This window comes from Solanum stenotomum, chromosome 1 (genome assembly GCF_019186545.1).
Source record: "Solanum stenotomum isolate F172 chromosome 1, ASM1918654v1, whole genome shotgun sequence".
NCBI lineage: Eukaryota > Viridiplantae > Streptophyta > Magnoliopsida > Solanales > Solanaceae > Solanum > Solanum stenotomum.
Window position 1 is genome coordinate 14109410 of NC_064282.1, and position 24015 is coordinate 14133424.

At 36.1% G+C, this 24015-nt stretch overlaps 4 protein-coding genes and 1 non-coding gene across 10 annotated transcripts; 4 read left to right on the top strand and 1 right to left on the bottom strand.

The window, feature by feature from the left end:
* The first annotated feature begins 417 nt into the window (after window positions 1-417).
* Window positions 418-3694, top strand: LOC125846787 (serine/arginine-rich splicing factor RS31). Of its 4 annotated transcripts, XM_049526419.1 has the most exons (7): window positions 422-526; window positions 707-836; window positions 1825-2250; window positions 2380-2492; window positions 2620-2849; window positions 2949-3200; window positions 3368-3694. In XM_049526419.1, the coding sequence occupies exons 3-7, from the start codon at window positions 2187-2189 to the stop codon at window positions 3387-3389; spliced, it is 681 nt and encodes a 226-aa protein (XP_049382376.1). In that variant the 5' UTR covers window positions 422-526; window positions 707-836; window positions 1825-2186; the 3' UTR covers window positions 3390-3694. The 4 variants fall into 4 exon arrangements, with proteins under 4 accessions (XP_049382354.1, XP_049382370.1, XP_049382376.1 ...); XM_049526397.1 differs by lacking the exon at window positions 1825-2250 and having other exon boundaries at window positions 418-526; XM_049526413.1 differs by lacking the exon at window positions 1825-2250 and having other exon boundaries at window positions 418-526; window positions 3371-3694.
* Window positions 3695-6272: 2578 nt separating this feature from the next.
* LOC125841700 (probable serine/threonine-protein kinase WNK10) lies at window positions 6273-10520 on the bottom strand. 2 transcript variants are annotated; one of them, XM_049521927.1, is made up of 7 exons: window positions 10165-10520; window positions 8841-8878; window positions 8506-8733; window positions 8205-8425; window positions 7969-8126; window positions 7497-7890; window positions 6273-7401 (listed from the first exon to the last, which is right to left on the bottom strand). In XM_049521927.1, exons 1-7 carry the CDS (start codon window positions 10504-10506, stop codon window positions 6542-6544), a joined length of 2241 nt encoding a protein of 746 aa, XP_049377884.1. In that variant the 5' UTR covers window positions 10507-10520; the 3' UTR covers window positions 6273-6541. The 2 variants fall into 2 exon arrangements, with proteins under 2 accessions (XP_049377884.1, XP_049377159.1); XM_049521202.1 differs by having other exon boundaries at window positions 6273-7397; window positions 7493-7890; window positions 10165-10519.
* A 1063-nt stretch (window positions 10521-11583) lies between these two features.
* Window positions 11584-11657, top strand: TRNAV-AAC (transfer RNA valine (anticodon AAC)). Its single transcript has one exon. It is a non-coding gene; the product is annotated as a tRNA-Val (tRNA).
* A 112-nt stretch (window positions 11658-11769) lies between these two features.
* LOC125877598 (bifunctional fucokinase/fucose pyrophosphorylase) lies at window positions 11770-18875 on the top strand. Of its 2 annotated transcripts, none has more exons than XM_049559168.1 (7): window positions 11770-12193; window positions 13954-14194; window positions 14399-14763; window positions 15565-15691; window positions 16284-17294; window positions 17528-18258; window positions 18443-18875. In XM_049559168.1, exons 1-7 carry the CDS (start codon window positions 11864-11866, stop codon window positions 18839-18841), a joined length of 3204 nt encoding a protein of 1067 aa, XP_049415125.1. In that variant the 5' UTR covers window positions 11770-11863; the 3' UTR covers window positions 18842-18875. The 2 variants fall into 2 exon arrangements, with proteins under 2 accessions (XP_049415125.1, XP_049376087.1); XM_049520130.1 differs by having other exon boundaries at window positions 11825-12193; window positions 13959-14194.
* A 435-nt stretch (window positions 18876-19310) lies between these two features.
* LOC125843138 (protein LEAD-SENSITIVE 1) lies at window positions 19311-23504 on the top strand. The gene is made up of 3 exons (XM_049522624.1): window positions 19311-19405; window positions 19494-19665; window positions 22672-23504. Exons 2-3 carry the CDS (start codon window positions 19572-19574, stop codon window positions 23340-23342), a joined length of 765 nt encoding a protein of 254 aa, XP_049378581.1. The 5' UTR covers window positions 19311-19405; window positions 19494-19571; the 3' UTR covers window positions 23343-23504.
* Window positions 23505-24015: the final 511 nt, after the last annotated feature.

Here is a 24015-nt window from a genome sequence, read left to right on the forward strand (position 1 = left end):
TTTTCATAAGAAAATTAAAATATTAGGAAGAAAAAGGAGAAGAATGAAGAAGGAGAGCCTGAAGATAAAAGTTATGTTAGCTAGATAAACGATGACAAAAATTATAAATGTCAAATAGGTAGTTGAAATGAATTTGGAACTTGTTTAATAATTACTTGAATCGAAATATGTTGGACAAATAAGCTTAACAAACATGTCAATAGGTCATAACTCAAGTTTCCAATTCTTACTACTTAAATTTTAATTTTATGACTTGTTTAAGTATCTAATAAACTTTTTAATTTATTATATTTATATATAACAAATCAAAATAAAATAAAAATATTTTATAGATCAATTTAAACTACATATCAATCTAATTCTATTACGCGTATCCTGACTTTATTTTTTTTTCAATTTCCAATGAAGTGGGCTTTGGTCCACCCGTAGGCTAGAAACAGGCCCAAAAGTAACATTTAAGCTGTTTCGGTCCCGTAGAACTTTTCTGGAAGACGAATGCTTTTGTTTGAGTTCTAAGGATTTGCAGGTAAATATTTTCAGTTCCCCTTAACCCTAAATTCTTACTTGAAATCGTTTGTATGAAGCAAAATTACCAAATAGGAATTCATTTGTTGGAATTGACATGTAATTCATTGATTGATAGTAAGGATTTTTATTTTTTGCTTGTACACAAATCCATTTACAGCGCTGTTGATTAATTTTTTAGGCAAACGATAATTTGGAGTCGAAAATGAGGCCTTTATTCGTGGGGAATATCGAGTATGATGCACGTCAACCAGAACTGGAGCGATTGTTCTCCAAGTATGGAAGGATCGAGCGTGTTGACATGAAATCTGGTAACCCTTTTGTCTTTTTTTCTTCTTATTTGTTGATTTTGTTAGTTTTATTATTCTACTGTTGTTCCTTTGAGGCGTAGTTGATTGCTTGATTGTTTATGTTCATTTGAAGGGTTAAGATTTAATTGTGTTGGCTTTTTAATGCATTTATTCTTGATGATATATATGACTAATAAAGATAAATACAAAAATGATAGCTAGAGGAAACTGTACAAAAAATTGAGATGATAAATTCATCAAAGAGGGCACATAGGAGTAGGGGATTTATGCATAGGTTACTTGTATTTAGTTTCATTTTTTCACAGTGCATAGATGTAACTAGTGTTTTCTGTTGGAGGCTCTTTCTTTGTAGCATTCTTCCTGGAGGGTGTTTGGGGAGATGGGTGTTCTTTAGGTGTATTACTTTTGTTTGGTAATGGTACTGTTTAAAACAGAGTAGCAAGAAAATAACACCCTAAATTAGCTTTATTCATGCAATTGTATTGCAAATTAAAATACATTAGGTTACTATTTACATGATTCTTTAATGTCAGGACACTTGTTTTTCAAATCCAGGCAGTGTTGGCCTTTCTGGAGCTATGAATGTTTTCCTTTTGTTTTTTGAATGCCACAGCCAGTTTGTGTAAAAGGAGTAGGCTGGTAGTCACTATTCACCAGTGTAAACATACTCCCAATCAGGATAAGTAATCCATGTCTTGCCAGGTTTCATATATCTGACCCCAATCAGTTTGGGACGAGTACTATCGGGGATATTGATTAATAGCTTCATTCATATTATCGTGCTGATCCTCCCTTCCCAATATATGAGTATAGTGTTTTTTTTTCTGGATACACGATAGTGATATTTTGCTTAAATGTAATTGCTTTGATGCATAGCTACTTTGTTGTAGCTATGTATGTGCACAAAGGACCTGGTAAGAATGGTGGGGAGCCAAATGTAAAATTCATTCAGAGGATCTCCATATTTTAAGTGTTTCTTTTGACGCAGGAACATCTCCTAAGGAAAAAGAGCTTGTATCATGGCTCAACACTTGCAAAAACTTCTATTGCAAGGCAACCTATCTGTCTTCCTGTACTCCTCAGTGATGGAATCATTCTGCATTTCTTAGATCAATCTTCTGTCATTCACTTACTTCATTGCCCATGTTGCCATTTTTCAAGAATGGTTGTGGTGGGATCTATCTGTTCTTCATGCCATGCCTACCACTATTAATAAGCGGATCAATGAATTCTATCATGCCTTGCCTCCATATTCTGAATCGTGCTGTGAAATTGGTGAAGCATGCTTAGCAATGACTACTCAGGCTTGACTTCTTGGATTTAAACCTTTAATAAGACTTCATCATCATCATGATTTTGTTCATGCAAGGCCTCTCTCTCTCCTTACTTTCATCAGGCCTTCACATACTTGCAGGTGTTGTACTTTTTTATTTCCTAAAGGGGATGAGGGCTTTGATTTAGTGATGTACACTCTGCTCAAAAGATTTCAAACTTTCTTGTCTTGCTTTTTATTATACTTATAATGGTGTCTTTACAACTACAGGCTTTGCGTTTGTCTACTTCGAGGATGAGCGTGATGCAGCTGATGCCATCCGTAGTCTTGATAACCTGCCATTTGGGTATGACAAGCGCCGGTTATCAGTGGAATGGGCAAAGGTATTTTCCTTGCACTCTTTACTTCTCAAATTCGGTAAATGTCATCACCTTCTCCAAGATACAATAGGATTGAAGTTGTAGTCAACAGTTTATGTAAGAACTATGGTTTGTATCTTTGTTTTGGCAGGGTGACCGTGGTCGACCTCGTGATGATTCCAAGGTTGCAGTAAACCAAAGACCAACAAGATCTTTGTTTGTCATTAACTTTGACCCTATTCGCACTAGGGTGCGTGACATAGAGAGACACTTTGAACCGTATGGAAAGATCCTTAATGTTCGAATACGCCGAAATTTTGCATTTGTGCAATATGAAAATCAGGAAGATGCCTCAAAAGCCTTGGAGTGTACACACATGAGGTTGTCATTGCATTTTCTTCTGTTTGTTTATATTGCAATTTCATGTCTACTTTGTGCTATTTTTCTTGTTGACAAGAAGTGAGTTTTTGGCATTTGCAGTGAGATCCTCGACAGAGTTGTTTCTGTAGAGTATGCTTTGAGGGATGATGGCGAGAGGGGTGACAGGTATGATAGCCCTAGAAGAGACTATGGCAGGCATGGTGATAGTCCTTACCGAAGGTCACCGAGTCCTATGTATCGCAGGGGTCGATCTAGTCCTGATTATGGTCGTCCTCGTAACCCCGCATATGAAAAATACAATGGTTCATCATATGATCGGTACAGGAGTACAGAGTATGGAAGCTATCGCAGGTAGATTCGTAGTGTCTGACAGAAAATTTCATTTTAGTATTTGAATCTAGCTACTGTTTAGGAAGTTCTGTAATTTGCTGTAAGTGGGGAGCTTTTGTTCACTTTTTACTTTATCAAAAATAAATTGGAGAGCTTTTGTTCACTTTCTTTTTCCTCCATAACTTCAGCAGGTCTCCTGTTCGGAGGTAAAGAACTTGAAGCAGTACTTTATGAGATGAAGATCACTACTGCTTTCTGGTATCGTAATATAAATAGATGCTGTGTATGAATGTAATTGATTGTTGCTTAAACTTTAGAGAGTTTGGCAGTTCAATTTGGGTGTTGAGAAACATTTTCTTGGTGGAATCCTTGGCTCTGCTTTTTTTTAGAGCAGTTTGCACGTATTCATGACTGAATGAAAAGGAACACATGTAAGAAAGTACTTGTTAGCTTATGACATTCAGCACAAATTGGGACGATATAGCATTATGCTCCAACTGATGTCTGCTGTTTATTGCCATGTCCTGCCTTTTCTTTCTGTCGTTTTGATTATTGCCCCAACTTTAAATGGGTTGTGCAGCATCAAAGTAACGTTCTAGTACAATTTGTACTGAAAGAATGGAAACATAAAAATTATAGCAAGGCCATCATTTTCTGGAACTACACTGATCCGATGAAAATGAAATATTTAAGTTCCAAGTTTCAGAGAGTAAAACCGATATTATAACTCAGCGTCTTGCATAATCTCTGGGCTAAGTCTGACCATGAGGATGCAAAACTCATTTTCGTCCAATGCCCCATCACCATCCAAGTCTCCTTCTCTCACCCTAGCCTCAGCATCTTCTCTGCTCAATCCCAAAATCCAGAGCTTTTCTGCAAACTAGACGGTGCGATCAATTTGATTGTGGGTCAGCCAGTTGCCGGAATCCTCCACATAGCTCCTTGATAAATGTATCCACGTCCAGCTTGTCCGCCATCACTGGTAACAAGTCTTGATATTTACCAACTTCGCTTTTCATTCTCTTCTAATTAATTTGTGCTTGGCTATATATCTACTGTACAAAAGAAAGTTCCAACTCAGGCTACTTAGAAAGTTGAACTAAAATGTGATAGAAAGTTCCAACTCAGGCTACTTAGAAAGTTGAACTAAAATGTGATGTCAAACTTGTCACAAGGATTTTTCCTTAGTTTGTCTTTTACTTGTCCTCCTTCTTTGAAGCTTCCTAGCTATCTTCTCATTTTGAAATCCTTTTGGTCCCATAATATTTGATGGAATTTAAGTCATCGGTTTAAAGAATTTACAAAATCAGTATAATTTGACTTTTTATAATGTTATGATCCATCAAAGGGGAGTAAAAATGTTAGTGAAGGCCGATCATACTATCAGAATAAACGCGCCTAACTATCTAATTGTGTAAAAATAAAAATTAAAATTAATACCGTCGGTACATAGGATTTTTCTTCACTAGTCAAGGCAAAGAGGATGTTTTTCAAGCCCAAGTTGAGGGAGTCAAGTTTTGTTCAATTGTCAATTACTAGTACTAGTTAACTTTCCTTGTCAATTAATTGTTCATACAAAGGGCATTGTTAATGACTTCCATCTCTCCATATCTAAGTCTAATTGGGGTCTCTTTTTTCAGTGATAACCCTCATAGACTTTATAATAAACCATATGGAGCATCTCAAATTGACCCAAAATCTAGTGCATATATAACTAAATAATGTATAACTGTCAAAGTTCAAAACTTTAAACATGATAATGAATGAACTAAACATACATTCATATCATTGAAAGGAGGATGAACAACCTAAACCTTGATGATGTTGTACTTAACCATGACAATTTTGCCTTCCTTGTACTTGTTAACATCACGAAAACTTTTCTTGTATTTCCAGCCCAAATTCTTGCCACATTCAGCACATAAAATATCAGACACCACATGAGGACCACTTATCATTTGCATGCAATATGGAGGCTCCTCAACAACATTGATAGCATGAGAAAATAGAAATGCTCGTCCACGACCCTTTTCATGTATGCCCTATACATCATAAAAATCAAATTATTTCTCCGGAATCCATTTTTCAGGTTTTATTTTACTTCTCTGTAACAACATTCTACATCTATAATAATGATAGACACCATACTCAAAATACTATGTTATAATATTTCGCAAGAAATATATCATGTAAAAATAAAATAGTAAACTATTTATGATAAATCATTAGTAAAATTTCAAGTACAATTATCTAAAAGGAAAAAATTGCATTTCAATGGTGCCCATAATTAGTTATGATCACAAAATTATTAAACTAATTGCTTGATACTTTTGTTTGTAACAACTAATGAGATCTGCACGTCAAGGTAGGTTTGACTATATATTTTGAAAGCGAACCAACAAATATTGCAAGAAAAAGAAGAAACCAATTAATGTACTTAACTAAAAATTCCTTGTTAATGATATCATTATGATCTGCTACAATATTCCGGCAATTGAAGCAGCAATACCCTCGTAATCCAACTGATTTATCCATCTGACAAAACTTCTATGATTTAATTATAGGGAAAAATAATGAACTTCATGTATATATTATTCGAAGCAATTATTTGGTTATTAATATATATAGAATTGCATTTAAGACTTGAAGAATAAACGGATTTGAATACCTAAGAGGATATGTTTGAATCTTGATTCTAACTAATCTTATCGAGTTATCGTAATTATCTACTGTAAAATTAAATCTTACCTCAAAATTTTAATTATTATTATTTTTATTTTTTACATATTTATATTTTGAGACAATTTCACAAACTTCCCTTGAAGTTACAGCTTGTGATAAATACCTCTCCTAGTTTCAAATATTACACAATCATACCGTCTTCGTTATTTATATATTATGTTTTGTTTTACTTTGTGCGATGGATGTGTTTTGAAATTTTGAAACAAAAGCAAGAGGCTATGTATCAATTTGCCAAATTGTAGTTCATAATTTTCGTTTTAAGTCGATCTAATTAAACCTCTGGGTTATGGATAATTACATTCAATTTAACAAGTAGCTTGTATGAAAAAAAAAAAGTGCATGATCAACATATATTACAAGTCAATTATTCCAAAACATTTGCCTAACCATGGCCAAAGAAGAAGAGTTTTAAAAAGGCTAAAAACCAGCAAAACTAAACGACTATATACACACTTTATACAAAGTACATATAATCTTCACCCACACAAATAAAGGGGTATGAAGGAAGATAGGTCTGAAAAAATGATGTACCAAAATCCATCACGGATTCAAATATGTGATCACAAATTAAGAAAAGATTTAAAAAAAAGAATGAATTGTTGTCAGCTATTCTCCTTCAATTAATTACATGCCAACTTCTTCTTTGTGATCCATCTCTTCCTGCAAGCTTCTAATGCCTCCAGCTTCATTCTTGAGAGTTCTTGATAGCATTGTCGATACAGTGATTCAATTGTGTCAAGTTCTAACTTTAACTCACTCTCCTCATCTTTCGATACTAACGATAAAAATGAACAGTTGCTTGACAAAGTCATGCATTTAGAAGCTCTATTTGTATCTGTCAAGGTCACCTCCAGATTCTTTCCAAATCCATTTGTTAACATGCATTCTACATAATCGCCACCATTTCCCTGTGACTTGCATTCATCATGAAACAATCCCATGAAATCCAGCTCCGATAAGTTTCCACTAGAACCTTTAGAGATTACTTCTGCACATGTAAAGTAATCGCCAAATCCAAATGAATTTTTTAGAGATGAAATCTTTCCCATAACTTCAGAAGCAACAGACTCTCCATCTATCACACTTGCCAAATGTGAAGGGGAAGCAAAAGTAACACGACAAGAAGTGCCATTTGAATTAGCATACAATTTATCTTCATCAACTTGATGAGTAGTGCTGCTAGTTTGGTTATTCATATTGAGAACTGGAATATCATCTTGTCGAGCATTGGATGTGGTAGGTAAGGGCGACAAGGTTAGGTAGTTCTGTAGAGCCTCTTCTCTTTGACTTCTCCCTCCACTAGAATAATAATCTGAAGGCTTCCAACTAGGCACAATTTTCATTATTAGATAGTCAATGAAGTCAGCAATAAAATCTACATCATGATCATCTAGTTTCAATTGATCAACCATCTCAGCCGCAACTAAGAGTGCAGTGTCTGTATAGAGATAGAAATTGAAGTGTATATTCCTTACTCTGCCTGCAAATTTTTAAGGCTTTAAATAAACAAGAGCTATTTGATTCCAAAATGCCAAGCAAATAAAAATAATATAGAATTGGAATGCATCTACGTACCCGAAGGGCTTTTAATCCGCAAGGTCAATGAAACTGAGTTCTCATCATTCTTCTTACCCGTCAATTTAAATTCATTATTCTGATGAAACCTCTGGAACTCCAATGTTGGAGCACAAGGACTTCCACAATGGGAGTCTGTACATACTGATTGGTTACAATCGGAATCTATATCCATCGAATGAGGTGCAGATTTCAATGAACTTAATGATCTTGGACTTTGGTAAGGTGATTGCAACAGACTATGGATTGGCCCGTTTAAATTCTCGAATTGAAGAAAGGGATCTTTGAGAAGGTCCTTGGCAGGCAACCTCTGAGAAGCAGGAACCAGGCATTTCTCGATGAATTCTTTGATTTGGGGATCAGTAACTTTGCCGAGGGATGCCGGTTTAACACCCTGAGCATAAAAGTTCCTTAGATTCACAAAAACATGTAATGACTAGACAGAGTAAAGAAGCAACTTCATCAAACTTACCGAGCTAACTTTCTTAAATATTTGAGCAGGATTTTTGCATTCACTGTAAGGATATTCAAAGGTTACTAATTCCAACATACACATTCCAAAGGAATATATGTCTACTAGTTCATTGTATTCTTCTTCGTAAAGCTCCGGGGCCATAAATTCCGGGGTTCCTTCAGAGCAATAGATAGTTAGCGTGTTAGAAGAGGGGACATTATTTCAAAGCATATTAATACAAGAAATACCCATACCAATAACACTCTTAACAGTAGGCTGCTCCATAATGGTAGCCAATCCAAGGTCCCCAATCTTAATTTCTCCATGATTTCCATTGACAAATATGTTGTCACATTTCAAATCCCTGTGAATGATAGGAGGGTTCTGACTATGAAGATAGTCTAACCCCTGAAGTATCTGCCTTGCCCAAGTCTTTATTGCCTTCATATCAACACTTCTATACTTCTTACGGTATCTGAAAATTACAACTCACATAGTTATTGTAGGACAACACAATTTGTAAGTAAAGAAAATGAGATACTACGAGAAACTCACTGCCTCAGGTTCCCAGATGTGAAGAGTTCAGTGATCATGTTAACTGTTCTCTTCTTGTCATCAACCCATGAATCGCAGAACTTCATTATATTGTCATGCTTCAATTGTTTAAGAATATGAATCTCCGCATACAACTTTCCCAAATCGTCAGGCGACTGCAAAACATCCTCAACTTTCACTCGGCTCCATGCAACTTCAATACCATCAAGTAAGTCAAACGCCTTGTAGCTGAAACACAATTTTAATAAAAAAGACAAAATGCTTTATGCTCTGAATACACAATTAGTACTATAGAAAGGAACAATAAAAATCAGCAATAAGGTTTTGGAACATACACAGTTTTGAATGCTCCCTTGCCCAACACTTCACTGTACTGTAGAGGAAACACAAGCAGGTGATATAAATGATGTCCGTGAAATAATACTCTAGTTTACAGTGCTAAACAGCATATGTTCCAATTTTGTCTTAATATTCAGACTTCTTAAATCTTCTGTTTGGAAGCAAAAAGGCTATTTAAGTTGCTAAAGAACTAGAATTCAGCCTCAAGCAAACACGAGAATCCCATACTCCTTCCTTCTTTTCCTTTTCACAGCTATCTCAATACTACAGAGAGTTTCACTTGTGCCTTGATTAATGTTCTATTATAAAGAAAATTATATATTGTATTTTGAACTTGAAATTTCACAGTATCATCCCATTTGGTGATTCAGCAAAAAGAAAATGATACTTTGGATTAGCATAAACTCAGCACTCTAATGCAGTTGAATTGGACTTACTATTCAAATCACCTTATCAGCAGTAATCAACATAAACCAGTATTTTCAGATCCTTTTCTTCTGTCTCCACCCTTTTTATAAGTATCCTCTCTCGATTACTCTCTTCTTTTCACACGAACCCCACCTCCCAAAACCAAATTTAGGAAGCAGGATGACTAAAGGAGTATGCAATTTGGGAAGTCCAATACATGTCTGTTTGAGTAGCATGGTCTTGAGCAGGCAGTTTGTTATCTGGCTGCCAAGATTTTTCTATTTGATTAAATATCTTCAAATTGATTTGAGCTGAAGCTGGCCTCTTTCTTGGCCTTTATTCTTTACCCACAGAAAAAAAGATGTCACATCTGTTGGAGTGTTACCAATGCTAGGAAAAAAAGGGATTACACAAACTAAGCAAAAAGTCTTCAAAGTTCAAAAGAAGTTTTCTGTGTTTAATCAAGAAGCAACATTAAGATAGTGTTTAATGAAATCTGTTGTTGAAGAAGCAACAATAAAATAAGCTCTTGCTCACTGAAAGTAGAAGCTTCCTGGCAAAGCTTCAAACAAAGAGGTTGGTCTGATCCCTTTTCAGGTGCAGATGAATATGTTGTTGAAAGGTATTGTCACGACAACTCAATTTGTGCGGTAAACTACTCAGGATGATCAGTTGGACATTTGACTAATTAGCATCTCTTTTTTTTCTTTTGACTGACCTCCTCCTTTCTTTAATTCACAGGCACAGGAGGGAGATGAATTATAATAGAAAGAAAGAGATGGATTTTGAATTAGAGTAAGGGCACGCTCAGACATTCCTTTTCGTGATCATATATAAAACAACAAATCAAGAATTCAAAATCTCAATAGAGAAGAAGTAATACAAAAAACAACAGAGAGTATAGTGCATTACCCGAACATATCGACCCTTAGGATCTTTCTCTACATAATCAACTTGGTGAACCGGTCGCTCATTAGCAGATGAACCTAAAAATCCGCCTTTGTTACTGGAAGAACGCCGCAGAGGGCTTCCAACTCCAAATCCATTTCCGGAATGATAAGAAGATCCTGATCCAACCCCGAAACTCATTCCGGCAATGAAGCAAACAATAACAAAGGAAGAATAAGGAAAAGAGAAAACAAAGACAACCCAAAACAGGGTACTCAAATGCTGCCTAAACAAATATATCAACTTTGCATGTCGATAAATGCCTCGGAAAAATAGAATGCCGATCGCGTGTGGAGTGATCGGCATTCAAATTCGAGGCTGCTAAACAGCTAATTAAGACATAGAGATTCAACAAAATCCTTTACAACAACAATGAAATTCTTGTCATCCCAAATTTCACATTAATTATACGATGACCTTCTTCTTCATAAAAATATATATATACTCGTGCAATTAATTAATTAACCCTTCCAAATAAAAGTTATATAAAATTAAGATAAAGAAGGGCTAAAAGATGATAGGGGGAAAAGAAAATGAAAAAAGGTATAAACTATTATATATAGATAAGAAGTGATGATAGACATAGAGCAAAAATCGATTAACTTTTTTAGCAGCAGGAAAGAGAAAGAGAAAAGGTACTAATAATTTTGGGGTGTGGAATTTTTGAAATAAGATGGCAGAAAATAATGCTCCAACGAACACTTGTTCCGTTAATGTTTGCTCATCACTCAAATAAATAAATAAATAATGCGGCGATCAAGGCACCTTCTTATATCTTACGTTGACTCTTTTTGTTCCATTTTATGAAAAGGGTTTTGAATGATACAAGATTTAAGAAATAAAAAAGGATGCATATTATTCTTTTGGGATGGAAAATAAATTTACTTACAGTAATATTTTTGTTGTACCACCACACCCAATCATCAAGATCACAAAAATATTTAAAGAAGTTTTATATATATTGATTGTGGTAAATTTTTTTTTTAAAACTTAAATTAGGTTAAAACAATCACAATTTACATGTAATTTTATGAGTACTAAACAGTGAATTAGTAACATATAAGTTATTACAATAGTTTATCATTTACTTATTCTTTTCTTGAACATGCTGTTATTTTAAAAATAATTAAAATGTATATTATTCAAAATGACAAGTAATAATTGTTATTAAGTTCAAATAGAGATGTATGACGAATATGAACATAAATTATTATTTAATTATTGTGATATAACAAAAGAGGTTGAAGCATAACTAATTATCTATGCGATAAACGATATTCAAACTTGTAGTAGAGTCTGCTGAGGACATTTATATTTATAAATTTAGCATACAAGATTATCAAATTACTATAAATTTAATATGTATGAGAAATTCAACGATCAGGTGTCGTGGTGTAGTTGGTTATCACGTCAGTCTAACACACTGAAGGTCTCCGGTTCGAGTCCGGGCGACGCCATTTTTTTTTAACGCTGTGTCATCTGTTTCCTATTTTGTACTCAATCAACTGATATATGATTCTACTTTTGGCCTTAGAATATCTAAAGTTGCTTCAAAGCAGTATATGCATACTCTGTTACTGATCTAAAGTTGCTTCAAAGCAGTATATGCATACTCTGTTACTGATTTGCGTTTTTCTCCGGTCAAATTCCAACAATAGCAGAAATGGAAAGGAAGTACAACCATAGAAGCCGAGTCAAAGCAGACTTGGCTGCAATATTACGGAAATCGTGGTATCATTTAAGATTATCGGTACGGCACCCGGCCAGGGTTCCGACATGGGATGCAATTGTGCTCACGGCGGCGAGCCTTGAACAAGCTCAGCTCTATGAATGGCAGCTCAAGAGAGCCAAACGCATCGGTCGCATCGCCGATTCCACTGTAACACTCGCTGTTCCCGATCCCCATGGCCAGCGAATCGGTTCTGGTGCTGCTACTCTTCATGCCATTTTGGAACTTGCTAAACATTACCAACAGCTTTCTCTCGAATCTCAGGTACCAATTTTGATGCAATCCTTATGGGAAATTTGAAAGTTTGACAGAGTGATTCAGGATTTTAAAGGCACGATGTATATATATGAACTTCAAAGTTTTCCTTTATTTGACATGAGAATCCGGGTATTAGTGAAAGGTGTTGGACAAAAACACTTGTCCTTTTCAGGTCTCGTCTCTAAGCCTATATATTTGAGATACATTGGACCAAATTCCTCATCTCCATAGCTTTTACTTATGACATTTGAATTAGAGCGACATTTTTGTTAATTTTTCCAGTGACACCTCGAAATGCTTAGGTTATCATTGGGAATACTGGACCCAGTTACACTTAATCCCACCAATCTCCATCCAGAAACTCTGTTGAATATGGGTTGCAAAAGCTTAGTTTGATATAAATCTTGATGCAAGTCATGAGTCTATACAAGACAAACGCATAAATTTTGAGAATAGGTAAATTTTATTTTTACTTGAGAGGATTTTCAGGTATCTCCATTAGTTAAATGAAACAAGGGTGAACACTGTTCTTGATGTCATTGGTTGAAACTTTGAACTCCCAAGCTAATTCTTGATTTTAAATGGATCACTAAGCCAAGTTCTAATTTCATATAGGGCCGGTAAGCCATACGCCTTAGTTGGGCCCCCAAATTTTACCAAGAATATTAATTGACACATTTTATTTTGAAATGGAAGTAGTAAAAAGGTATAACTCAACAAACTAAAACTAATGCAAATTGATTTTTTTTTTTGAGAATGGTAAACTTTACTTCTATATAGCCACAGGTATGCTACAACAAAATGTAGTCCCCCATCACAAAAGTTGTCTCTTTTACAAAATCCTAATATTCTAATTACAACCAATCAATTGCATTAAAAACATCTTCTGTGCTATCTATAACTACTTGTTTACACGAATATAGTAGAGGCCTAAGCAGTCTATCATGATCTTATGTATGTTACTCTTTTTGCCTTCAAAACATCTCTGATTCATCGCTTTCCATATGATTCACCAAATACATGCAGGGACCATCTTCCATCTCTCCTCCTTCTTCACTGCATTGCCATCTGTGTTCCAGCTTCTTAGCACTTCATATTTTTGAAAGGTTTTTGCAGAATCATTTCTCCTTCTGCAACAGTTTCTGAAATCCTTTATAAATAGCTAGTACTAGACATGAGTAGATCATATCACTACATGCACATCATCCTTACACACACACACAATATAATTGCTAGGAAGCATGAATCATCCTCTTTTTGGTGACTCTTATTTGTCCACTTGTTACCGGTTAGCAGAATTATCAGGTTATACAGTACGTCCTTCACTGGCCTCGTACTTTAGGTGCATAACTACTGTTAAGGAAAAGTTCTCCATCCATGGCCTTTGGCCGACAGATGGTGGAGGCAGGGCCGACTCAATAAAACAAGTCACTATTGCAAGTGCTTTAAGCCCCTAAATTTTAGGAACTCACACACAAATTATTAACAATAATATGTATGTAAACTTTAAAATAGTTTTACTAATTGACATGAGATACACATGTGGTGCACACACACAGAAACTAGTTTTATTGAATATACTTGAGAACTCTTATTAAGATTTGACTTTAGGCTACCAACTCCATTGAACAGTCCCTAATTTCATACTGTTAAAGACCAGCCGCGCAAGTGTTTCTTGCTATCTTTTTTGGGATATCAATTTATCATGCATCAGCAAGGAGCAGGTGCAACTTTGTAAGTAAATCACTTGCTTCTCTTTGATACAGTGCAGAAATTCTCAGAGGAAAGAACCTTCTCCATCATTTATCGACTTGATTGCCAAAAAACACATCTTATTACTTCATGCTGGAGGTGATTCTAAAAGGGTACCATGGGCAAATCCTATGGGAAAAGTGTTTCTGCCACTTCCTTATTTGGCAGCTGATGACCAAGATGGACCAGTTCCCCTGCTCTTTGATCACATCCTTGCTATTGCATCTTGTGCAAGACAAGCTTTTGAGAATGAAGGTACTTAACCCTATCAAATAATCAGCATGCATAATCAGTGATACTTATTTTCAATAAGATAGTTGATTAATTTGCTTATACTTTTATTCTGTTAAAAAACATAGTCTATCTACTTATATGTCAACTTTTTGCTAATGTCCTGGGCTATAATCTCTGTTTTCTATATGAAACACCATTTTGAGCAGAGTCAAAGAGTTTTTGCAGGTGGGATGCTTACAATGACTGGGGATGTTCTTCCTTGTTTTGATGCCTCAACTATGGTTATGCCGAAGGATGCATCCTGCATTGTGACTGTCCCTATTACGCTGGATGTTGCTTCCAATCATGGTGTTATAGTTGCAGCAAAATCTGGGATTTCAAATGATACTTATTCCATCAACTTGGTGGAGAATCTGCTTCAGAAACCTTGCTTGGACGAGCTTGTTAGGCACCAAGCTATTCTGGATGATGGTAGAACATTGCTTGATACTGGGATAATAGCAGTTAGAGGTCAGGCATGGCTAAATCTAGTTAAACTTGCCTGTTCGAGCCAATCAATGATCTCAGAACTTCTGGAAAAGAAAAAAGAGGCAAGTGATCATTTATCAGTGGCTTTACTCAACTCTTTTTTGTATTTCCATGTACCAGTATCTAATACTTGGAAATGTGTACTCTTCTCTTAGAAGAAGTATTCTACGTTTATTGCGAGAAGTTTATCATACTAGATAATTGATACTTCATTTGATGTGCAGAGGTGTATTATTTCACAAAAGCATGCTTTTATTATTGCCAAAGAGTGAATTATTAAAATTTTCGTTCTTCTTTCTGTTAAATGTTCTGTAGTTTTGGCAAAAGCACTTCAAGTAACTGAGTGCAGAGCCATTTGAGTCTTTTAATATCTTTTCCCAGGATAATTTGTATATAAGGTGGATATTTTCTTGGTAGCTAGTTTCTGAAGATGCAATAATTTGGCCTGTAAAACAACAAATGTTTAATATAGCATGAAATTTGCTCATCCTATTTTATTGTTTCCTCCATTCTGATGTACTCTTAATTCCCTGATGACTTTCTTTTTCTTCGTCATATATCTTTATTTATGCACCGTTTCCCTAATCTGGATGCTATTTGACATGCAGCCATTTCAGTAACCTATTGGGTTAGATTTTGTTATTTCTCATTTAATCATAAGTTTGACATACCTGCTCCATATGTTGCAGAAAATTCTTCTCTTTCTTGCTATTGTGTCTACACTTTACTTTGTTTGTATTGGCACAGTGAAAAGAAGTTACTCTTCCAGTTTTCTAAAGTCATAGTTTAGTTTTGTTATTTATATTCAAGTGGGTCTTGATCTATGTAGGTGAGTTACTTTTTTGACTTCTGTTATTGGGCAGATGAGTTTGTATGAAGACCTTGTAGCCGCTTGGGTACCAGCAAAACACGAATGGTTGCGATCCCGCCCTTTGGGTGATGAACTTGTCAACAGTTTGGGAGAACAAGAGATGTTCAGCTATTGTGCTTGTAGGTTGAATGTTGTTGACTGTGTGATGATGTTAGTAATTTCCTAAGTCATTGCATATCTCAGAGTCTGCTTCCTTTTTTCTTGTGTGTAAAGAAGCATTAACCTAAATGGCCGTCTACCCATTATTTATTTTTTTGGAAAATAAGCACTCTTTTGAAATGCATTCCAAAAATACAAGAGTTGTGAGTTGATGAAGAGATTGTCTTAATGAAATCACTTAATCATAGTGACTTTATTTGAATGGGAATATCCTAGTCTTAAAATCCTGAAACATAATGGGATTGCTAATCCATGATGGACTCGATTTATAGGTGACATAATTTACATTAATACTTCAGAAGTCACTTAACTAGTTAAGTGGATCTTAAATACTATCACTTTAGGACTCTGTGATTTGAAAATTCTAGAGGAATTTCACTGAATCAAACTTGGTTAAAGAATTATGGACCAAAACAGTATTATTGTATTATTCATATAAAATATCTACTGTTGCACTCTATGGAAACCTTAACTGTGCATTTACTATGCTTATGATACGTGTAAACTGATTTTTAGAATTAAACTCATCTTCTTTTCTTGAATTTGATGCAGGTGATCTATTATTCTTACATTTTGGAACATCTAGTGAAGTTCTAGACCACATGAGTGAAACAGGTGCTGGACTTGTTGGTCGAAGGCACCTCTGTTCTATTCCAGCAACTAATGTTTCTGATATCGCTGCCTCAGCTATTATCCTTTCCAGTAAAATAGAGCCAGGAGTCTCTATAGGAGAAGACTCTCTCATTTATGATTCCTTCATTTCTGATGGTATACAGATTGGTTCCCAGTCTATTGTTGTTGGTGTTAATGTGCCAGCAGCCAGTGATATGACAGAAAAGGTACCATTCAGATTTATGCTTCCAGATCGTCATTGCTTTTGGGAGGTTCCTTTAGTGGAACGCACGGAAAGAGTTATTGTGTACTGTGGAATCCATGATAACCCAAAGATTCCACTCTCAAATGGTACCTTTTGTGGAAAACCCTGGAGGAAGGTTTTAGATGATCTAGGCATTCAAGATACTGATCTGTGGATCTCAGAGAATACTCTGGAAAAATGCTTGTGGAATGCCAAAATATTCCCTGTTCTTCCATACTTTGAAATGCTCACCTTGGCGTCATGGTTAATGGGCTTGGACAACCAAAGAAATGAAACACTGCGTTCTTCATGGAAGCGGTCCCAGCGGATTAGTTTGGAGGAGTTGCATAAATCCATCAACTTTCCACACATGTGTTTAGGTTCTAGTAATCATCAGGCTGATTTAGCTTCAGGGATTGTCAATGCTTGCCTTAACTTCGGCTTACTTGGCCGCAACTTAAGTCAGTTGTGCCAAGAGATTCTTCAAAAGGAATCAACCGGAATTGAAGTTTGCAAAGGATTTCTATCCCATTGCCCAAGTCTTCAAGCGCAAAATTCAGCAATCCTTCCTAAGAGCAGGGCATATCAAGTTCATGCTGATCTGCTACGAGCGTGCGGCAATGAAGAGATGGCACTTGAAACTGAGCAAAAAGCATGGGCTTCCATTGCTGATGAAACTGCGTCTGCTGTGAGATACGGGTTCAAAGGTAAAATGACATATTGAAAGTTGTTACGAACACTGACCAACTAAATCCAAGAACTGTTTTTCTAAGACCTGTTATCTAATTTCTCTCTAACATCTGGGTACTCTTTTGACTGGACAGTCTGGTGCTTCTTTTATCTTCCTCCTATTCTTTTCTTTCTTTCCTTTCCTTCAATTTGCGATGCTTCACATGTGGTGTAAATACAGTCTGTTAATGAAATGTCATTTCTTTATCAGAAAACTTAGCAGGGTCTTCCAGTTGGTTCTCTATCGCATCAAATCCTGGTAATACTAGTGGTTGTTGCAGTGAGTCTTTCCACCATAGGACGGTGAAGATTGAACTACCAGTTCGAGTGGATTTTGTTGGGGGTTGGAGTGATACACCTCCTTGGAGTCTAGAGCGTGCTGGTTGTGTTCTGAACATGGCAATAACATTGGAAAATTCTCTTCCTATTGGCACAGTGATAGAAATAGAGAAAGGGACTGGGATATTTATTAGTGATGATGTTGGAAACCAGTTATCAATTGAAGATCTATCATCTATTGCCCTTCCATTTGAAATCAGTGATCCATTTCGTCTTGTAAAATCTGCATTGCTTGTAACCAGTGTTATCCATGAAAAGATCCTTCAATCAGTGGCCCTGAGAATCAGGACTTGGGCCAATGTTCCTAGGGGCAGTGGCTTGGGAACTTCTAGCATCTTAGCAGCAGCCGTTGTTAAAGGGCTTTTACGTATTACTGATGGAGACGAAAGTAACGAAAATGTCACAAGACTTGTTTTAGTCCTAGAACAGCTCATGGGCACAGGAGGTGGTTGGCAAGATCAAATAGGAGGTCTATATGCTGGCATTAAATTTACTGCAAGTTTTCCCGGAATACCATTGCGGCTTCAAGTCATTCCCCTCTTGGCTTCTCCTCAGTTAATAAAGGAGTTGCAGCAACGGCTTCTTGTAGTTTTCACTGGTCAAGTAAGTTGTGAACTGTAACTAATTCATCGGATTTGTTAAAAGTTTGTGTTTCACGTTTGCATTTATCATGGTACTCATGATTTTTTTAGTGGTTAATTCATCTCCAAATTTATACCCATTACAATCCAACTACTAGTTCTGTTCTAGAGTTTATCAACTTCAGCTGTTGACAATGTATATGCAGGTTCGACTTGCACACCAAGTGCTGCATAAGGTGGTTACTCGTTACCTTCAACGAGACAACCTGCTTGTTTCGAGTATCAAGCGCCTCACTGAACTTGCAAAGATTGCCAGAGAAGCTTTAATGAGTTGCGACATTGATGCCCTTGGGGACATAATGCTGGAGGCATGGAGATTACATCAGGAGCTGGATCCTTTCTGCAGCAATGAGTTTGTCGATAAGCTTTTCGCATTCTGTGATCACTATTGCTGTGGATACAAGCTTGTAGGTGCAGGTGGTGGGGGTTTCGCCTTGTTATTGGCAAAAAGTGCTGAGTCAGCTGAGGAACTGAGACATTCACTCGTGAATACTTCTGATTTTGACGTGAAAATCTATGGTTGGAAAATCTTCTTGGAGAACTAGCTGAAGTTAATCTGTCAGTTAATTATTACTAGTACAGTACTCCTTCTTTGATCTGTATATTTGAAAATGTACACTATCATTGCACTAGCTCCACTCTCCTGTAGGTAGAATTTTACAGAGAGATCCAATTATGAGAGAGCTTCTGTATCTACGCAAATGTACCACGTAATTTCCTGCTATATTTCTAGTTTTAATGAACTCACTCAAAAGAGTGATGTTACGAGCAAGGAATCAAATTCTTAGAAGGAACGCAAAAGCTGTCTACTAGTATAATCTTTGAAAATTATTCTTGCCTTATCAAAGGGGCAAAGAATTGCATCTGCATATACAGTTTCACTTGAACCTACTTGACTTTTGACAATTCTAGGTCTCTCTTATCCAAAAAATTTAAAAGTTTTACGGAAAAGTGTCAAAAATATCCTAAATATATTGGAAATAGCTCAAAATCATCCTGCTCGGTGATTTCAATTGCTGACCCTAGCAGTCAAAAGGAGATGAAGAGAGACAGAAAAAAGCAAATCGGTAATAATTTTCATCGGTAACGTTTGTCGAGTAGATGCTTCGGTGAGCCAATCACCTTCTACCACGTCATTTTGTCTTCATTATAAAATGCACTGCATTTCTTTGATTAATAAATCTTTTTTTTTTGTAGGTGGGGTTGTTAAAGATTGCAACTTTATTCCAAGTACATTTGCATTCTGGGGAGGAGTAAAAGGAAGAGGGAGAGAAGATGGGTTTGTTGACAAACAGAGTGGACAGAAGTGAGATCAAACCAGGAGACCATATCTATACTTACAGAGCTGTTTTTGCTTACTCTCACCATGGTAAATTTTCAATGCCTCCTTCCCAATCACTCATAAACAAGAAATTTATGATAATTTTGTATGTCTGGGGTGTGTTTTCCTTTTTCATTTCATCTCTTTTTGGCCAAAAATGATGATCTTTGATGCATATTAGAAAGCTGAAATGTGGGGTTCTTCTAAATTACTAGTACTAGTACTATTTACTTACTTGCATTGGGCAAATCGCTGCTGTGTAAAGTTTGAGTCTTTTAGTGTGCTGATTTTGTTCTATTTACTTACTTGCATTGGACAACTCGCTGCTGTGTAAAGTTTGAGTCTTTTAGTGTGCCGATTTTGTTAAGTTTTTTTATCAATTTTTTTCCTTTTATTGTACTCCTTGATTTACTTTCTTCTTTCATTTTTTTTCTCTTAAGTCTTTGATTTGGTTCTGAACACAAGATTTGTCTTTTCACAATGAAATCAAATTTCTCCAATGTGTTTGAGAATATTTAATCTAGTACTCCCTCCGTTTTCAATTTGTCTGTTTGGTTTTGACTTGGTACGGAGTTTAAGAAAGTAAGACAAAGCAAGGGAATGAAAGAAATTACTTTTGAATCTTGGGCTCTTAAACTAAAGATATGATAATGTCTCAAAATGTCCTTTAATCTTGTGATCTTATACATGATGCCATGTAGGAAGTGGAACTAAAGAATTGCCAAAAAAAAGAGAGGAAAGAGGCACTCTTTTTACGGACTAAAAAGTAAAGGAAGATGAACAAATTGACTCAGAGGGAGTACTAGTTTTTATTTACTTCCATTAGTTAATTAGAGTCCTCTCTTTTGTGACCCTCAAATTAGTAGAAATTTCATGCATTGAGGAACTTTTTTGTTTGTGTTTGATCAATAAATAGCTTATTCTGCAAATGGAGTGTATATTACAATAATGTACATTTGCTTTATCTTGGACATTAGCTATGCTTAAAAGCAGGAAAAGCTGAAGACTAATTAGAGTAACACATATGAACTTCTGAGAGGCTATTTTATCTGATAAATTGAAATACTCTAAACTTCTCTGTTTCAGTTGGACATAGTGGGATGACATTGATCAAATTAGAATAGGCTTTGAGATGTCACTTACACCATCAGCCAATTCTCTAACCACTGAATTTCATCCTATCAAAATCACTTGATGTTGCATTCAGAGTTTTCTTATATTAGATGGATGTGTTTGTGTAGTTTATAATACAAATCCATGAATGTAATGGCAACATTGTTTTTAGTGCTGAATTGATAGCTCCGCAAACTGCTTCAGGCATTCAACGATGGTGGGGTGACAATTATATGGCTAATTTGACAAAGGATAATGCACTTTAAAGACCATGAAGCTACTTTTAATTTTTGGGTAGTTGGCTTTAATGAGACGGGTCTGAATAGTGCCAATGGATGGACGAGGATTCATGACCCCAACTTGCTTGGGATTGAGACATAGGAGCTGTTGCTGCTCTTGAATATTGGGGTACCCCCAATGCATTGTTTTAGCATTTTAGGTGTAAATGGACTAACTTGTGCTCCCTGTATTGCCTTCTCAAATGATTAATCACTCTCTAGTTTGTGTTGTCACCTGATTCATCAGTGTTAGGCCTCATTTCTTTGCACTTAATGGAGGTTTGAATCTTAACCATCCAGATTCAACCCATAAGTATGTTTGGTTTTTAGGTTTGAATCTTATTATTGTGTTCTCCTGCCTAGTTAAATTAAGGCGTATAAGTTGCTCATGTTGTGGAAAAAATTACCTCAGAATCTCCTACAGGGTAACTTAGTTAAAACTTGAATTAAATACAGATTTCTAGACTATGGTTACTGCATGCGTTTTGTTACAGAATCACTACAGATATGTATATGATTGTGTATATATTAGCATAGCTGATTTATAGGGATTTGGCTATCTAGTTACCATAGTTAACTTAGTCTCCTTATGTATTTATACCATTGTATTCTTTGAGTAATGAGATAAGTTATTCAAGTTATTCTTCCTACCTTATTAGTTACATGTTTTATCAACTACAACATCCCCCGCCCCATTTTAGTAGAAAAAGAAGCTGCAGCCACTAAATTTAATCATATCCTGTTCCACTTTGATGCTATTCTTAGTTTTAGGAAGTGAATTTTTGATAAATCTTGGAAAAGAATCGGTAGTCTCCCTGAGATGGCATAGAATAATATTAGTCTGATCAACTTGATTATCTATGCCTTTAAAATAACTTTCCAAATCTTCACATATTTACAAATTTTCAGTGTATTTGCTGCGTGAAGTGATTACTGTTTTCAGATTTACATGCAAGGTTTAGAGCTGCGCTAAAGAGATGCCCTTAATTTTTTCTGTGGTCTCCGTGTTGATGCATTAGTTCTTAAATTTGAGTTGTACAAATATTGATTCATCCAAAAATCTTGTTACAATCATGGTGTCATATGTGGACTTGTATCTACTCTTATACGCTTCAAGACTTCTTGAGCCTTGATTCATGAATTAATTGGTAACTCTTTGTTTCATGTGGACATAAATCTGGTCTCTGCAGGCTCCTTTACTCATGATTTTGCTTCACGATTCTCTGGTGTTGTTTTCTGCATGCTATCTATACCTTATGACAATAATAACTGGAAAAGTTAATTTTACCTAGGCATTCACAAAGAGACCCTGTAATATCATGTGCATGGAAGTACTTCGCGCTCATTGAACTATTTTGAAAATTCTGTCATGTATGCTTTGATGTTGGTAGATCTGATAAATGGCCCTCTATCAAAAGAGAATTAATTCCTGTGAATCAGCTGTGATTACCAAGGCGTACAAGTCACTATTGACTATTGAGTCACTGCTGGTTCATATTTCATATTGATCCAACTTATTATACTGTTTGGACTAGTGATAAATGGTAGTTGCATTTTTTTGATGAAGATGATAAATGGTAGTTGCATTTCTCTTCCCAAAAAGTAGTAGAGAGACAATCATCATATTCACAAGTCTTAGTTTCTAAGCAATTTGATGTGATAGGTATTTTCGTTGGCGGAAGCAAAGTGGTTCATTTTACACGGGTTGAGGGCTCTTCTGATGCTGCTAATGAAATATCAGGCCTTTCTTCATCCTGTCCAATCTTTCCAGACTGTGGATTTAGGCTTCCTAACAGCGGTGTTGTACTTTCTTGTCTGAATTGCTTTCTCCGCACTGGTTCACTCTACAGCTTTGAATATGGAGTAAGCCCCTCCGTTTTCCTTTCCAAAGTGCGAGGGGGAACTTGCACTACTGCTGTGTCAGACCCTCCGGAGATGGTTATCCACCGAGCAATGCATCTTCTCCAGAATGGATTTGGCAACTATGATGTGTTCCAAAACAACTGTGAGGACTTTGCGTTGTATTGCAAAACAGGTCTTCTGACACTTGATAGATTGGGAGTTGGAAGAAGTGGACAAGCTTCTTCTGTTGTCGGTGCTCCTTTAGCTGCGCTTCTTTCCTCCCCCTTGAAGTTTCTAATTCCTAGTCCCGTCGGTGTGGCCACTGTTACTGCAGGAATGTACTGTATGAGCAGATATGCTACTGACATTGGTGTTCGAAGTGATGTCATAAAAGTCGCAGTTGAAGACTTAGCTGTAAACCTTGGCTGGGGAAGCAGCAATGAAGGAGCTATTGTGGAACATGATGATTCTATTCACTTACTTGACAGGTGACATCATTCTCAGTGTATTTTGTAGGAAATGCTATTGATGTTGTATTGATTTGTGATGAGATTTCTGGTCCAGGAACTGCCATTTGGCTGTCCATATGTGCCACCATATCCGATGGACATTGAAAATAAGTTGTTGGTATTAGCTTGTTATCCTGCGTACAAAGATATGTCTTTACATTTTCTGAACAAGTCATTCGAATCATGTAGAATATGGACTTGCTGCGGATTATCAGCTGAAATAACGCTCTCATTCCCTACCGCACCTCCCTCCTTTATTGACCCCTTTTCCTTTCCTGGTTGGGTAAAACACTTCCTTGAATTTGGTAGGCAAGAACTCTGCCAGGTTCATGGAAATTCCAGGAAGAAACCCAGAGAAGAGAAGTATTCCATGGACTCCCTGGCCTTCCCCGTAGTAGAAAGGTTGACCCTTCTCATATTAACAACGAATATTTCACCTCTGATATACGAGAAAGAATGTCCATTTCTTTTTACCGACAGATTTCCCTTACCAAAAAAACTTTTATATAACATTATATCTAGTCACACAAGATTACCTACTTATGATTCTTCATTATTATTTAATTTTGACATCAGTGAGGTCACTATGTTTAGGTTGAATTGCACTATAAGGAGTTCACATAATTCTATCTGTTTCAACGTAGAGTTGACAGGGT

Coding starts and splice junctions, on each gene's coding strand:
- LOC125846787 (XM_049526397.1), top strand. CDS start 731: ATGAGGCCTTTATTCGTGGGGAATATCGAGTATGATGCACGTCAACCA. Junction 2,850..2,948: donor TTGGAGTGTACACACATGAG/GTTGTCATTGCA, acceptor TGGCATTTGCAG/TGAGATCCTCGACAGAGTTG. Junction 3,201..3,367: donor GAGTATGGAAGCTATCGCAG/GTAGATTCGTAG, acceptor CCATAACTTCAG/CAGGTCTCCTGTTCGGAGGT.
- LOC125841700 (XM_049521927.1), bottom strand. CDS start 10,506: ATGCCGATCACTCCACACGCGATCGGCATTCTATTTTTCCGAGGCATT. Junction 8,734..8,840: donor AAGGGAGCATTCAAAACTGT/GTATGTTCCAAA, acceptor ATTGTGTTTCAG/CTACAAGGCGTTTGACTTAC. Junction 7,402..7,496: donor GCGGATTAAAAGCCCTTCGG/GTACGTAGATGC, acceptor AAAAATTTGCAG/GCAGAGTAAGGAATATACAC.
- LOC125877598 (XM_049559168.1), top strand. CDS start 11,864: ATGGAAAGGAAGTACAACCATAGAAGCCGAGTCAAAGCAGACTTGGCT. Junction 15,692..16,283: donor GATGTTCAGCTATTGTGCTT/GTAGGTTGAATG, acceptor AATTTGATGCAG/GTGATCTATTATTCTTACAT. Junction 17,295..17,527: donor TGTGAGATACGGGTTCAAAG/GTAAAATGACAT, acceptor TTTCTTTATCAG/AAAACTTAGCAGGGTCTTCC.
- LOC125843138 (XM_049522624.1), top strand. CDS start 19,572: ATGGGTTTGTTGACAAACAGAGTGGACAGAAGTGAGATCAAACCAGGA. Junction 19,666..22,671: donor TTTTGCTTACTCTCACCATG/GTAAATTTTCAA, acceptor TTGATGTGATAG/GTATTTTCGTTGGCGGAAGC.